Source organism: Astatotilapia calliptera, chromosome 23, assembly GCF_964374335.1.
Source record: "Astatotilapia calliptera chromosome 23, fAstCal68.1, whole genome shotgun sequence".
NCBI lineage: Eukaryota > Metazoa > Chordata > Actinopteri > Cichliformes > Cichlidae > Astatotilapia > Astatotilapia calliptera.
The window spans coordinates 169,200-185,917 of record NC_137443.1 but is presented as its reverse complement, the minus strand read 5'-3'; the positions used below and the strand labels follow the sequence as shown (position 1 = coordinate 185,917).

Below are 16,718 nucleotides of genomic sequence, written 5' to 3'. Positions count from 1 at the left end.
GGGGAACCAGGGGTCACGAGCTGTGGGTAGTGACTGAAAGAACGAGGTCACGGATACAGGCGGCAGAAGTGAGCTTCCTCCCAAGGGTAGCTGGCCTCTCCCTTAAAGATAGGGTTAGAAGGTCAGCCATCCAGGAGGGGCTCAGAGTAGAGCTGCTGCTCCTCTACATCGAAATGAGCCAGTTGAGGTGGTTTAGGCATCTGATAAGGATAACTCCCTGGCACCTCCTGAGTGAGGTGTTCCCAGCATGTCCCACCAGCAGGAGGCCCCAGGGCAGACCCAGGACATGTTGGAAAGATTATATGTCTCGGGTGGCCAAGACAGATAGATGGACAGATGGATGGATGGATGGCAATATAGTAGTTGATGATGTAGTTACATACTGCTGACTAAAGTTTATGCGTTAGAAATTATACACAATATTTTGAGACTGACAAGGCTGTAAATGAGCAATGTGAGATTAGTAAACCTAAACATAGAACAAGATAGTGGAACCTCTCTATGTGCCATTCTGAAGGCAAAACAGGACACAGACCCTCTGAAGGCTGAGGAAAAAGGTGCCTGAGGTAGAACTATCCACTTGGACAATGAGGATGCCCAGTGATGGTCAGGCAGGGCCAGCACGCCATCAATGAGACAGGACAAATAATTGGAAATCAAGGTGGAGCTAACCAGCCAGTGGTGAATTTCCAGTGGTGAAGTTGCTAGTCTAAAGATAGAATATGGTCAAGCCAGAGATGTAACTGAGTCCTCTCAGGTGGATAAACATGTGGCCAACCACAGAGACACAGCCAATCTGAAGGCCAGGCACATAGCCAGCAGTGGCCTTAGTCTTCGGTTCAGCCAGCTCCAGTTCAGGAACAGGACACTGCCTCAGGATCTGGGCCATGCAGGCTCATGTGCCTCAAAATTCTGGGTTCAGGATCATCTGCTTCAGGATTAGCTAGTTCAGGAACAGGAGGCACAATTTCTCAGGTAATCAGCTCAGTCACATGGAAATCAGACTCCAAGAAGACTAGCCACATCTTTCAAGACTTAGAGGAATACTACAGGTTGACTATACTCTGGTAAGGTGCTGGCTTAAGCAGAACAACCCAGGTTCAGAGGAAACAAGAAGAGGCATGGTCCTGGCATCTAGCATTGAACAATGCAGGTGTGAGGAATGTAGATAGAGGGTGTGACCTAAAATAAAAGCTAAAAGGCTGGGTAATTTGAACAAGGCTGAGAGGTTGGTGCAGTATAGACTTCTTGGCAATTATTCCCACAGAAGCAGAGTAATAACCCAAATCCTTACATCAGGATCATCCACAAAGCGATTAGAGACAGTCAGCAGTCTCATGCTTCATTTTCCAGTGTTAATAGTGCCTTTGTGTCTATACTGGTCATGGCATTCTGTCAATCTGACTGACTGACTGACTGACTGAAAGAAGAAATAAAATACAAACTGAATCCAATATCATGAAAAAGGTTGAAGGGGAGGACAGCACTAATCAGAGAAGTAGAAACAGGGGGGATTGAGGCAAAGCTGTAGAAAAAAAGAATGAGATTTTTCTGAGAACTGGCAACAGGAACCCACAAGCAACATGAAGAAAATGATTAAATTCACCAGCAGCTTCAAAATTTGGGTGATTGTAAAACCAAGGCTTAGTGTAGTATATAAGAGTGAACACGTCTTTAACTGACAACCCAGTTAGTATTTTGGGAAATGAGGAATACTGAAGAGAGAACAGTGCAGTAACAGAACACTGGTTCACTCAAATTGCTTTTGATATGAACAAAACATGAGTTTTTTTCTATTCGTTTTTGAAGAGTTGATGATTATCACGTATGGATTCACTACAGGCTGGGTCTTGTGTTCTTATGGTCCGGATGTTACTTTAATAACAATTACAACCAGAATTATTTCAGAAATGCTGACAATTTCTGCTCCTACACATGTATTCTCTATTGAATTGAGTACTGATGACCACTTAAGATTTTATCCAATTTCTAGATACCAGCATCCATTACAGTTATTTTTTAAAAATTGTGCACAAAATAATTACAAAATTAAGGGATGAGCACCTATTTACTTACAGAGATTTATTAGAGGCATTGACCACTGGCAGCAACCTCAGAAGAACCTCCTCTGAAGAGTATTTCTGCTGTTCAAACACATCCAGATCTTTTCTTGATGACATTAAAATGAAAAGCAGGGCTGACCACTGAGCATGAGACAGATTACGAGTGGAGAGACTTCCTGATCTCATGTACAACTGGATCTCCTCCACTAGAGAACGATCATTCAGTTCATTCAGACAGTGGAACAGATTGATGCTTTTCTCAAAAGACAGATTCTCACTGAGCTTCTTTTTGATGTACTGGACTGTTTCCTGATTGGTCTGTGAGCTACTTCCCGTGTCTGTCAGCAGACCTCGTAGGAGAGTCTTACTGGTCTGCAGAGAAAGACCCAGGAGGAAACGGAGGAACAAGTCCAGGTGTCCATTTGGACTCTGTAAGGCCTTGTTCACAGCACTCTGGTAGAAGAGTTTCTCTGCAGATTCTCTTGTTTCAGACTTCTGAGAGGTTGTTTGCTGTTCTTCCAGCAGATTTAGTCCAGAGCTGATGAAGGTCAGATGGACATGAAGAGCAGCCAGAAACTCCTGAACACTCAGATGGATGAAGCAGAACACCTTGTCCTGGTACAGTCCTCTCTCCTCTTTAAAGATCTGTGTGAACACTCCTGAGTACACTGAGGCTGCTCTGATATCGATGCCACACTCTGTCAGGTCTGATTCATAGAAGATCAGGTTTCCTTTTTGCAGCTGATCAAAAGCCAGTTTTCCCAGAGACTCCATCATCTTCCTGCTCTCTGGACTCCAGTGTGGATCTGTCTCAGCTCCTCCATCATACTTGACTTTCTTCACTTTGGCCTGAACCACCAGGAAGTGGATGTACATCTCAGTCAGGGTCTTGGGCAGCTGTCCTCCCTCTCTGGTTTCCAGCACATCCTCCAGAACTGTAGCAGTGATCCAGCAGAAGACTGGGATGTGACACATGATGTGGAAGCTTCGTGATGTCTTGATGTGGGAGATGATCCTGCTGGCCTGCTCCTCATCTCTGAATCTCTTCCTGAAGTACTCCTCCTTCTGTGGGGCAGTGAACCCTCTGACCTCTGTCACCATGCCAAAACATTTAGAAGGGATCTGATTGGCTGCTGCAGGTCGTGTGGTTATCCAGAGGTGAGCAGAGGGAAGCAATTTCCCCCTGATGAGGTTTATCAGCAGCACATCCACTGAGGTGGACTTTCTAGGGTCAGTTAGGATTGTAGTGTTGTTGAAGTCCAGAGGAATTCGACACTCATCCAGACCATCAAAGATGAACACAACCTGGAAGTCTTCAAAGCTGCAGATTCCTGCTTCTTTGGTTTCAATAAAGAAGTGATGAACAAGTTCCACCAAGCTGAACTTTTCCTCTTTCAGCACATTCAGCTCTCTGAAAGTGAATGGAAATATGAACTGGATGTCCTGGTTGGCTTTGTCTTCAGCCCAGTCCAGGGTGTATTTCTGTGTTAAGACTGTTTTCCCAATGCCAGCCACTCCCTTTGTCAGCACTGTTCTGATTGGTTCATCTCTTCCAGGTGAGGCTTTAAAGATGTCTTCTTGTCTGATTCTTGTTTCTGGTCTGTCTCGTTTCCTGGATGCTGTTTCAATCTGTCTGACCTCATGTTCATCATTGACCTCTGCAGTCCCTTCCTCTGTGATGTAGAGATCTGTGTAGAGCTGATTAAGAAGGGTTGGGTTTCCTGCTTTAGCGATGCCCTCAAACACACACTGGAACTTCTTCTTCAGGGTGGATTTAAGGTTACGGTGACAAACTGAAGCTGGAAGTTCTCAAAAAAAAGCCACACAAACACAAACAAAAACATAAAACACAATGTAAAATTCATTATGCTGTTTTACAAAATGCATAGACGATTTAAGGTCCATATATAATAATTCTTACATGTTGGTCTGTGTATTTGGAAATTAGTAAATATTTCATGTTTCACCAGCAGCTTAAATCTTTTGAAATCCTCTTACTGCTCTGCAGACGGTCAGCCAGCTGCTGCTGCTTCATTCTCCTCAGGAAGTTCAGTGTGATCTTCACAAATGCCTCTCTGCTGCTCCTCTCCTCATCATCCTCCCTCTGACTCTCTGAGCATTCTGAGTAATCTGGACTCAGAACCTTCTGGATCTTCTTCAGCTCGTTCTTCACAAAAGTGATGATGTTGTCCTCCAGCAGCTGGAACAGAATACTTTATGAATGAGCCAATCAAATTGAAATCATGGAGCGAAACACCAGATACATGTTGGACACACTGACAATCCACTGGTCTACAAAGAGCAGCATGGAGATGATTGTGAACAGAATAGATGTAACAGTAGTTGTTGTACATGTACAGACCATAAATATGGAGTCCAGCTGTGTTTGATGCTGCTGGGCAGACTGACCACTGGGAACCTTTGAGCTCTGCTGGTCCACTCTGTGGAGGAACCATGAAGAATTAGATCACATTAAATTTGTCGCCGAGAGAGAAACAAAAAGACACACAGTTGTTTCTAGTGTGTACTTCATCCCGTCAATATAATTTAATTATGACAGTATATTTAGTTATTCATCAAGTCTTGGAACCAATCTGCTGGTTTATATTCTGAGCACAAAAGCAAATTGGAGCTTGTAGTGTCTCCAGCTGATATCTGGCATATAAGTTCCTTTTGCATGCATCAGTCACTGCTTACAATGCAGATAGTTCTTTTCCTTTTTGAAAACTTAAGTCATCATTTTTCAAGGTCATTGAGATTTCTCTTTTTCATTTTAACACAATCACAGTATTTTAACTTTAGGTTTGTTGTGTTTTCAAATTTGTTGTTCTTGTTTCATTTCTGTGGAGTTTTTGGTGCTTGATGATTTTGTTTTGCTGATGATGGTTTGCATTAAGCTTAATTTTATGTTTTGAGTTAATTTCTTTCATGTTTAATTCTTCAGTGCTTTTTTTGTCAGTGCAATACTATAGTGTAGTCTTGTGCCGTTTTTCATCCTTCTTGAATGTATTTATTATTTTCTGCTTCAGTTTCTGTGATCTTCAACTTTCCTTCCTTTCTTTTCCTAAACTAAGGCTTTTGTAAAGCAGAACAACCCAGGTTAGTTTTCATGACTCTCCAACAGTCATGAAAACTAGTTTTCTGTTTTGCTGTTGATTTAGCAGGATACTGAGAACCTACACAGACAAGGTCCATACTTCTTTCTTCTGGCTTCAGATGGAAATTTCAGTGCTCACAGTTCATGGTCTTCATTTCATCACTGCAATATTCACAGCAACAATCCTGAAACCTCCAAGAAGACAAACTTCTCAGCAGGACATCAAAGCAGCTCTCACATGGAGTCATGCTCACTAAACTATTTGTCCTCCTCCATCCAGCAACACCTGAAATACCTGAGTGGAAGTTCCCACCTACACTGTGTTTGAAGCAAAGCACAAAGGAGATACCTGCTGGAGCAGCTGGAGTCCTGCAGACACTCAGCCTCTTCACTACAGAAATACCTCCTACACCATCTGTTCTTGATACTGATTGCTGTGTTTGTGAAAACACTCCAAAAGGCTAATTTACACCATGGAGCCCTGCTCTAAATACTGTCACACATTTAACACTGTCTGAGACACAGGATTTTAATACATGTTTAATGGCATCTTGTGACTGTACAGAACATGTCACTAGGTTGGTTGCTGCTAACAGATTTACATCAGTTTACATTAGCTAAATACTGACAGAACTGGTAACTCAGTGAAAAACAGGTGAAATTGCAAAGTATCCTTGTTTTTAACATAAAAACATTGTTGCACAGCAGTGACCCCCTTATACTAGTTTTTAGTTTTAGAATTTGTGTGGTTGGTGGCTTGGCTGCACAGGAGGAGTGAAGCAATGGGTTCAGGGTATGGTGTCGGGGAGGCTGGTGTGTCACAGCCGGTGAGTATTTTCTAACAATGCCTTTCTTCTTTCAGTAGCGGCTGCGGTGGAGAGAGGGTAGCAGCTGAAGCAGAGCACCGGAGCCAGAGCAGCATGCGCTGGAAAGTGCAATGAACAAAAACTGATTGTGCCAAAATAGAAAAGCAAAACACATCACATGGAGTCGCATTGGGTCCTTTGGGTTGCAGACATGTTTGCACTGCACTTTATATCCAACAACATCAAGCAGTTAAATCATCTCTCAAAGAGTTCATGTTACTAACAGCTCACCTCTCTGCAGCAGACACAGGCTGGACTTTAAAACCAATAAAGTTATCTTTACACCAGTCACTCTTACAGGACACAGAGCTGGGTGGAGGTCCAGGTTGGTTCCTGTGAATAATGATGGAGCAGTGATGTGAATGCTGAGCTGTGACATGGAGAAGAGTCGTGGAGTTTTAAAACATTAAAACTATACAACTTATACATGATCACACACTTGATTTGTCCATAACCAGTTTTTAACCTTTGCCTTAAACAAGTTGAATTTAGAGCATTTTATAATGGATTGAGGAAGACTGTTCCACAGACGGCGACCCTGGACAGAAAGGACATTCTGCCCAAATGCAGTCCATCTGTGGGGTATAAACAACTCTCCTCGGGTTGTAGCGCGAGTGGTCCTGTCTAAGCATTCTTTACGCCTAATGAACTCCTTCAGGGGTGGTGGAGCAGGGGAGTGTAAGACGTTATATATTAAGCACACTCTTTTAAGTTTCACTATTGAAGTAAATTTGAAGTAATTTACTTGTTTTACTCACTACATTTTTAAACAAATATATGCACCTTACATTGTCAAAGCAGGCTCATTACTTTACATTAAATACATTTGAGGTGAGTCATTGTAACTGAGGGTCCCACTGTGAGCAGCAGGAGTTAAAGTGTTGGACATGTTTTATAAAATAAAGGAATTCCTCACTCAGGAAACAGCATCAAGCATCAACATCAACGTTAAACTGACATCAAAGAGTTCATGTTACTAACAGCTCACCTCTCTGCAGCAGATACAGGCTGGACTTTAAAATGAATGGGAAGATCTTTACACCAGTCACTCTGTAAGGACACAGAGCTGGGTGGAGGTCCAGGTGGGTTCCTGTGAATAATGATGGAGCAGTGATGTGAGTGCTGAGCTGTGACATGGAGAAGAGTCATGGACAGTTAGAGATGGTCATCTCACCTCTGAGCTTTGGTCTGGCTCTCATGTTCCCCACACAGAGTGGTTTTAGAGGGAGGGACTCCCTCCTCTCTGTCCTCACACTGATCCATGCTGCTCAATTCACATCAGCTCACACACACTTTCTACCTTCACCTGCAGAGGAAACACAAATCATTCATGTGCACATCAACTGAAATCCTCCTTTCCATCATGTGTGCTGTCCAAATATCAGCTGCTTCTTTCCTGCTTCATCTCAGTGTCAGCTGAATGCAGTCAGACAGCAGTGTGAGGCAGAGGAAGCTGCCATCAGCTGCTCTACTATCAGTCCACTAGATGGAGCCGTGAAGCACACATGATGCATTCACTGACACACACTGATTCACTGTGACTGGAAGCTTCAGTCCATTAATATTCAGTCAGTTCAACACGTGTAGAGAACATTTTCAAACATTTCAGCTGATCCATGATTCATCTGGCTGGCAGTTATTTGTTGTTTAATGGTTGAGGAGGGAACCATAGTGTGAAAAATTCTGAAGTACTCTGTATTGTATGTTGCACCGAAACCTTTGTCTAATAAAAACAAACTTTTGAAAGAAATTAAAGTTTACATGCTGGCATTTAAAAACATGAAACTTTCTAACTGCCAAAGCTCAGCTTCAAAGTCCATAACAAAGGAAGGAGCTCACACAGCATCTTTATGATGATAGTGTTTGAGTCAACTAGCAAGTCAGGTGTCTGAGTCTGAGTGTGTGAATGGTACTAAAAACAGTTAAAAGCACATGGCCGGCACTGTTCCATACTGAGGAGGCCACAAATATATGTGTTTACTTGAGAAAAAAAAGTGCCATTTGACTGCTCGCTTGAGTCTGAGTCAGACTACAGTTCATATTGTGATGTGAACTGTTTGGATTAGTTACGCAAGAAAAGTAATGTATTAACCATTATTCACTACTTTTACTAAAGTAATGCAGTATGTTATTCATTACTTCATTACTCTCTGGAGTAAGTAATATATTATACTACTCGTTACACTGACCGGAAATAAACTGTCACATAATTACCAGTTAACAATACAAAACTGTATGCTAATATGCTACAGTCCAACACACACACACACCGATCTGTATCCTAATGAGAACACAAATATGATCTTTCTAACAAACCTTTTTTTTTTTTCGTTACGTCAGTAAATGTCAGAGCAGAAATATTAGAGTCTGAAACAGGAAATAAGGATCACAGCATGATGCTGCTGCTGCTGGGGAAATATTCTACTTCTTCCTCTGAGTCTGATTAGTGAACTCAATCAGTGTTTTTTCCATTGATCCTACAGGTACTAACATGATCAGCAGATTCTTTGATATGGAGAACAAACTTTAACATCTGCAGCAGATCTTGGATTTTGTGTGTGTGTTTTATGTTGATTGTCATGTGACCAACATCTTGTGTTAAATCTTTGAAGATTAGGAGCCCAATACAGACAGTAAATACAGAAGGACTGTTTATTAAGGGTTTTAATACAGCTGAACTGATACTTCAAATCCTGTTCTATATCACATAGAAGTTTAGAGATGATCGGCCAACATAGTCTCACTCCTTACTCATCACACAGAGAACCTCTCTGATCAGACTTCGGTCACACTGGGATCCAACATGAAAAGAGGAGACAGTTCTGTCTATTTCATCATCACAGTTTACTCTTCAGCAACAACAATCATCACTTTTCTTTGCCTGTCTTGGCAAAGATCACATGTTCTGGGACAGTGACACACAAAATTTTGACTGTTGTAACTCTTTTTTCACTCTGAACTCGTTTATTCCTGTCAGTAAACTATGAGACCAAACTGTTTCTACAGTGGCTGCACCAACAGAAAGCTGAAAGACAGACCAAGATCATCAAGACATAACACCATCAGAATTAATAGTTTAGGTTTTACTAATGGATTATTATTTATGTGCAGAGATCAAATTATTCACCATGCAGAATCAAATGAATTCAGGGACTCAGACATAAAGAAACTTGTCAGAAACCTCAAAGATAGAAATATTATAGAGATTAGGATGTTCATTAAAGTCAGCATTGGTTCTTTGCTCTTTCCTACATCAAATTAATGAGAAATAAAGGTAGTTTTTTTTTTTTTTTTAATGACGTTAGGTGTTCTCAGCCAAGGAAAACATTCTTTCATAATAGTTCCCGTCAACAAACTAGAAAAACTGGGACCTCCATGCAGCATAGTTTCAGTTTGCAGAACACCTGATCTTTGTGAAGCTCTACAGTAAAAACATGTTATATAAAAAGACTGTAAAAAGACTAACATACATGAGGAGTTTGATTTACACTTTAATCCAGATCATACATCAGATATACTTTATGTAAAATACATAAAAATGTCTGACTTTCTATTCTGTCTTTCAGAGCCATCAGGCTTTGGTTGGCTGTGTGGGAACATCACACAGGTTATTAAATCTTTATTCTACTTTATTCCTTCTGTTTTTAAATATATATATATTTTTAGGTTTCATCGATAAGTCTGACTGTTTGTGAAAAGAAAGGGTGAAAAGGTCTCAGACAAACTCAGACCTGATCTTCTGGTCACTACCATCTTATCTTTATTACAGTGGTTTAGATCTTTACACGTGAATATTTCCTACACATTGAAAACACACTGAGTTCACTCTGTGTCTATTATGTAAGGACTGATATGTTGGTACCAGGCAATCAGTTGTCATTAATGTTCAGTTGTGGTTATTGTAACATGGATAGATTTTAACCTATACCTAGAGTATACCTGCTCTGAAAGAAGTCTTTCTACAGAATAATGAACTGGCTAATGACCAATGACCAAGGGTGGAAGGAGGCCTCTGGTCTTATCTGTGAAATAGGATCAAACAAAAAAAAAAAAAATACAAAATATCCAATGACTTCAGTGGAGAGCAACACACAGGGAAACTCGAGAGACCACACTCTGATCCGCTAATAATTATTAAAAGCTTGAAACACTAAAAGAAGTACAAAGTGAACACAAAACCCTCAGTGTGACAGCAGCAATCAAACTGAAAAACAAGGAAAAGCTGACAAGTCCAACTGAGTCTCAGTCAGAGTAAAGTTCACATGTTAGGGTGGTTACTCAAAAAGAAAGTAAAGTATTGCACATTCCTGGTTCCTTTTCTTAAAAGTAATGCAGAACATTACTTAATTACTTGCTGGAGTAATGTTTTTTTCAAACCAGTGCTCAAAAGCGGAGGTGAAAAAGTCTTTTCATTCATGGCTCAAAATATTTAGCTCTTTCACATAAAAGCTGCCTAATCTGTCAATAATTGAAAAACTACTTATTCTCATTGGTTTTCAGCTCTACACTGAAAAAAGTGATATTGTCTCCTTTTAAATATAGCATATTATATTTTGGTATATCTTTTCAATTCAAATGAGTAATTCCTGTCTACATATATAATTCGAGTAACTCCAGAATACATTCCCTGCGTTTTAATCCAATTAATTTTAGTTAATTAAATGTAGCTCAAAATGCTTAAGTATGTTTTTCATAGCCTCCTGCTGGGCCATTTTGCGCATGCGTTAGGACAGGCCACCATTTTGCGCGCGGACTGAAGAAGCGGACTCTTTGCTGTGCTGCAAGCGGGCTTAAGTTAATCGCACAACTTCATATAAAGGTGGTCTAGCTTCGGTAAGTAAACCTTTTACGGTCGTTTTTGTTTTATTTTTTTTACCTCAGTCAAAGCATGTTGACTCTTTAAGACGTGTGCACATGGAGAAAGAAGTCTAAGTAGTTGTACACCTCTGAACTTTGTCATGAATTTGACTTAAGCTAGCTATGTGCTCTATTAGCTACTGCTCTATTAAAAGAGTAATTGTATTGATGCGTTAAAATGTCATATGTTTTTAGCTTAGTTCTTGTGGCACACTTTGTACTAACAAATTATGGAACGAGGCAATTTCTCTGTAGTTAGCTGTAAAGTTCACTGTACAGTCGCCTGCAGTTTTAAGTGGAGAAATCGTCCCTCCCGCCACAACATTGGCATTAAGGAATAGTCGGGCGGGGGAGGGGGCTTCTGAACGCACCTGCACAGTCAGGGGTGCAGTAGGAAATAATTAGGATTGGCGTTGCACAACGTCTTTTGTGCAGAAAAAAATAATGGTTGTAAACTGTGGAGGAGAATAACTCAGTGGTTGCCAAAAATGTGAGATCAAAAGGCACTGAGAGTGATGTTTGTCAGAACTGAAATTAACTCAGAAAAGAAGTTGCTTCACTTGATAGAGCTGTTGAGTGCAAGACCTGTCAGCGGTCTGGTTTAGCATTTAAAGCCTCGCTACGTGCTTCCAAACCGCTGCATTTAATCTCAGAGAAAACTAACACAGAGAAGTAAAGCAAGTGTGTAAGTTCATCTCTTTATGTTTGCATAGTATTTCCATGTTGAGCTTAACAACCGATGTATGGAGCCACAGCTGGACTGGCTGTCGGAGTTTTGTATTGAGGGGGAAAGGAAGCGATTTGTTTTATACTTCAGCTAGAATGAAAAAAGACACAAAGCTGGAGTTATTCGGTGTCTTCATGCTGAACAGCTAAAACTTCCCTCATTCTCCCCCCTCCCTCTCCTGTTGCTACTTCAATCATGAAACTGATCGATTATCAGGTGATCGGCTTTTCTGTCGCTAGTCTCTCTCATTTGTTAGTCACCCAGTTTGCGCTAGAAAGAGGAAAACGGCAGATAAACAACAGCAGCACGTTTAAGCTTGATAAGCTGTTGCTAGAATTTTTTTAACTTCTAGTATCCGCTTATGTTTTCTGGAGCCACGGCCGTAATAGCTGCTGGTCATGATAGTTTGGATATGTGGTGAGAAGGAAACATGAAGGTGAAACCAGGAGAAGTTTTTACTGAATCATTAGAGCTGAACAGGTAATGAAGAAACAGGTTTACATTTTAGGTCACATGAATGAGTTGAAGGGAAGTTATGAACTGTTTCTGAGAGACAAATAACTCCAGGATCCTTTTTTAGGTAGCTGACAGCTGGTAACTGTGCAGGGGCGGATCTAGCAAAGTTTTGCCAGGGGCCAGGTAGGGCATTAACAGGGAAAGGGAGACACAAAGACATAATTTTCTTTCTTATTCTCATTTAAAATGTCTAGCTTTTAATAAATAATTATTCTAAATCTTACTACCAAAGTGGTGATCTGGTTAAATGTATAGAGATCCATTATTGTATGTAGTAAATATTAAGTCTAATATATGCCCTAGTAATAGTAGTACATATAGCACTTTTTCCTTTGGGAAGGTACGCTGTCTGCGCTGTTGCAACTGTATTGAAGAAAAATGTTGAATCAAATTATTATAGAAAAATAATTGATTTCTGTGCATTAAAGTAGATTACGTCAATTAAGCATTATCAGGCGGAGGGTGCGGGGTGGTTTCCTAATATTTTTGCTGGGAGTTGGCAGTCCTATTAGTTAGTTTAATATTTCTATGTACTGTTTAGAATACCTGAATAAGGAGGATGGTGTAAGTTTCTTAGGTTGATCAGTATTGCTGAAGTATAAAATATTTTGGGTGCAGTGTATTTTTTGCATACAGGTATAACAGAATAGCTTTAATGTTTTGTTTTTAAAACTGAGTATGAACTTATACAAAATGCAGCAAAATATTTATAAAAACAGTTTTATTTATTATAAAATACACTATATCGGATTCATATCGGCATCGGCAGATAATCAAATTTATGATATCGGTATCGGACATAAAAAAGTGGTATCGTGCCATCTGTAGTTTGCACAGAGGCACAAGTAAGATTTGTTTTGTTACAAGGGAGTATCATGAAGTAATGCACTAATGGCTTGGAAACGGTAATTGTTTGTCTTTCTAAAGTTTTTTTTTTTTTTATTTGTCTTCCTTTTCTGGCAGATTTTCTTCCCCTTATGTGTTACTGTTTATTCAAGAAGATGGTGTTATTTTGGTAAGTACATGCAAATTCCTTACATATTTATCACAACAGTATTTGTCACAGTATTGCAGGGACAAGTTTATCTATCTCATCTTAAGGGTTCTTGTGATTATTAATATTGATATTAATTAATATCAATTAATATATATGATAAAATTTCTTTTATCCAGGACAAAAGAAAAAAAAACTTGCGAAAGTGAAATGAAAAACAGGAATTTAGTTCTTGTGAGTTAAGAGGATGCAGAGCATAGGGTTAGATGGAGGTGGATCATTCACTGTGGTGATCCCTGAAGGAAACAGCCAAGAGAAAAAGGATCAGATTGCAAAAAAAAATGTGGTTTGTTTGCATACATGAGTCTTTACGGTACCCACAGGACTCCTGAAGTATAAGTACTCTGAAGTTTGCAGAGCAATTTCAGAGATGTTTGGGGCTTACATGGCAAGCATGTTTTTAGTTGCACATCTAAATTTTCTCTGCTCTCTGTTGCTGATGGCAGAGTTCTGCCCCGCTGACCTCACAGGTGAGACACTCCCACCAGTGGACAAAGAGCACAGGAAAATGTGTTGCCAACCACCTGAAACAGACAAATATCTGCTTTTTAAAACCCTTTAAACCCGTTAAATGGACTGATGCCATTCATTTCTTCTTTGATTAACAGTAGTAACATCCTTCATGCACTGTATACTAACCCATATGATAATCATGCTTTATGAAGTGATGGCAATTGCATTGTAGCATTTAATGAAGAAATAACAAAATAATCATACCAATGATTAAGCACCAGTCTTCTTTTTTTCTCTCTGAGAGTGTGTGTGTGTGAGAGTGTGTGTGTGTGTGAGAGTGTGTGAGAGTGAGAGATACAGGTAAATGCTGAATTCCAGTGTATTACAACACTTCAACTGGAGATGACCTTCGCGGCACAGTTAGACAGAATTACACCTCAGTTGATGACAGTTTTCCAGAAGAAGGGCGGTGTTTCTGGGCAGAAACTTGCCCACCACTTGCAGATCATGCAAGAGGTAAATCTGAATATTGCAAATTCTATTTGGATTTCTTTTGTCTTAAGTGGCAGGTCACTGGTGAGTCCAATAAGCCGTTTTAGGTGACCAGCCAAGCAATCTAAATTTTGAAATTTCATATATAAATTTTATTTACTATGTTTGAACTGACAAATGATAAAATTTACTTATTGCGAATGTCAGACATTGTTCTTTTTTCCAAATTGGTTTAATCAGCAACTCTCTTTAAACAGGCTGAAAGTGATGTTAAAGTGAAAAGGGAAGCAGTTCTCAGGGCACTTTGCCTCTACCTTGGTGAAGAGGACGGAAGCCTTATTCGGGAGTTCTTTGTAAGTCATTTAAGTCATTGTAAGCAAGTCATCTATACACACACTTTTTAGATAGATATCTGTGTGTGTGTGTATTACACACACACACACAAACGACTAGATTGGAATTTAATTGTAGAGTTAATTGTTTTTTCTTTTACCTTTTTATTAAATGTTTAGGACATTGAAGGAGATGATATCCAGAGAGACCTGAAGAAGCACACCATGGGCATTTATGTCATCAACAGGGAGGATGGACAAAATGGACATTATGATGACATTGGAATATTTGTTGAAGGGGAGATAGTCATGGACAACATTGGATCTCTGGCCCAAGCTTGTGCATTGATGCTTGGAGTAATCTATGCACTAAACCTAGCCTTCCCCAAGGAATTGAAGGACTATTATGAATTCATTTAGAAAGTGTTGATGGGATTCGATGGTGAAAAGCTCTCCCCCAAAGTCTTTGGGCTGAAGAACAAAATTGCTACTGGATAGGAAGATTTCTAAAATAACACATCAAGAGAATGCTGTTATGTAAATTACCAATGACTGGTGCTCTTGTGAATAGGAGTGAAACTCTTGTACAACCATCATTTGTTCTGTGTTATGTTTCGATTGAACATTTTAACTTTCAATAATGAATGTTTCACGTGTGGTACATTTGAGTAGCTTGAAGAGCAACTTTGTAATTATTCAGTTATAGCTGCTGCCCTGCGTATAATCAGTGTTAACTCAACCGGATTAAAAAAAAAAAAAAAAATTCATGATTACCACACTGCAGCACACTGGTAACACTTTAAAGGCTATTAATTGTTTTGAAGCGAGTATGTTAGGTCAGAAAATATGTAAAACATTCAGAATCTTCAAGGAAGGACTAGAATGGAAAGACAGTGGTCAATAAGCAGTAAGGAAAACACAAGTTTAATTTTAAGTCTAATTACCTTATTAAAATGCAATTTCTAAATATGGATCGCAGAACAGCAAGTCTGAAACTGGTTAGTTTGTGGATGCATCAGTTTTTAATTGTGATACATTATACTGCTGGTAGTGTTTTATTCTTTTATGTAAGGAGTTTTTTTTTTTTTTTTAGAGGAAGAGAAACATTGGTTAACATTTCTCTTGTCTGTTGTTTCTGTTTTGTTTGAATACAGCTTTTTAAAGCTACTAGTTCATAGGCAAAAGTTTTGTAATTTGTATTATACAAATTGCAGCAATTTCCCTTAGAGATGTGGATTCTTATTCTGTTTGCAACAAATTTTGCATTAATAAATGATGTGAAAGAATGTTGTAGTTTTCATTATTGACGTTTTTAAAAACTACAAATCAGGGTAAGCAATATTTTTTAAGTAAACTTAACTTAATTGAAAAAGAGAGAAATTAACAATTTGATTGATTTGAATATAAGTTTGGGACATAAGTGTAAAGGAAACAAATTATTCTGGTACATTTAACACGACCTTAGTTGGACTTACTAATAATATTTGACTAAGACGTATCCACAACAGTTAAGTTAAAGTAGCTTAAAAATATATGTTGGTTTTACTTGCTTAAATTAAATTCAGTGTACTTAAAAAATATTTCTGGATTCAAACAAATTTATTTCGTGCAACCACTTGTCATAAAAAAATTGAGTAAACTGAACAAAACATTTTTTTCAGTGTAGTAGAGCAGGACAGGTTTGGTTTCATTGTGTAAATAAAGTCGTATTTACTTGTTTTATTGTTTGAGGTTTCTTTCATAACCGAGGTTTGTATTTTAGTGAATTTAGTGATTGAAGTAACTTTATGTGATTTAAAATTCGAAATAATAATTTCTCATCCTCTGTCAGAGAGCCATTTGGGTTCTCCGTCCTCTCTCTAATCCAGCTTTCTTCTGATTGTTACTTTAACTCCAGAATCTGCTGCTTGAGGGCTCCATCTCCTCCACCCACTGCGATGGAGAGTCAGTAAAATAAACTTGAAGCCAAGAGAGAAAAGTTTTTCTCTTTTGTTAAATCCAGTTGTTTTTGTTTGTTTGTTTTTTGAGGGTTTTTTTTGTTGTGTGGAGATCAGAGAAATATTTTACTGCTATTGTTCATGGTCATCATCATTACTATTGCATTAATAACATTAATAACATAATCTACAGCATTGATATTGTATTCAGATGTTTAAACATATTGGCACCCAATTAACTTTTATTACAGGTGCAGTTATAACCACTTTAAACTGCTGAGTTGAATTCATAGTCTTAAATGCTTTTGAATGCTTTTCATAATC

At 39.0% G+C, this 16,718-nt stretch overlaps 2 protein-coding genes across 4 annotated transcripts; one reads left to right on the top strand and one right to left on the bottom strand.

Moving 5' to 3' along the window:
* Positions 1-1,850: 1,850 nt before the first annotated feature.
* Positions 1,851-10,461, bottom strand: LOC145424192 (protein NLRC3-like). Of its 3 annotated transcripts, none has more exons than XM_080297259.1 (6): positions 7,201-10,461; positions 6,258-7,116; positions 5,244-6,085; positions 4,426-4,504; positions 4,062-4,263; positions 1,851-3,862 (listed from the first exon to the last, which is right to left on the bottom strand). In XM_080297259.1, exons 4-6 carry the CDS (start codon positions 4,426-4,428, stop codon positions 2,073-2,075), a joined length of 1,995 nt encoding a protein of 664 aa, XP_080153385.1. In that variant the 5' UTR covers positions 4,429-4,504; positions 5,244-6,085; positions 6,258-7,116; positions 7,201-10,461; the 3' UTR covers positions 1,851-2,072. The 3 variants fall into 3 exon arrangements, with proteins under 3 accessions (XP_080153385.1, XP_080153383.1, XP_080153384.1); XM_080297257.1 differs by having other exon boundaries at positions 1,851-3,871; positions 7,201-10,459; XM_080297258.1 differs by lacking the exon at positions 5,244-6,085 and having other exon boundaries at positions 1,851-3,871; positions 7,201-10,459.
* A 2,236-nt stretch (positions 10,462-12,697) lies between these two features.
* LOC145424193 (uncharacterized) lies at positions 12,698-15,743 on the top strand. Its single transcript, XM_080297260.1, has 4 exons — positions 12,698-13,141; positions 13,994-14,149; positions 14,383-14,478; positions 14,638-15,743. Exons 2-4 carry the CDS (start codon positions 14,036-14,038, stop codon positions 14,875-14,877), a joined length of 450 nt encoding a protein of 149 aa, XP_080153386.1. The 5' UTR covers positions 12,698-13,141; positions 13,994-14,035; the 3' UTR covers positions 14,878-15,743.
* The last annotated feature ends 975 nt before the right edge of the window (positions 15,744-16,718 follow it).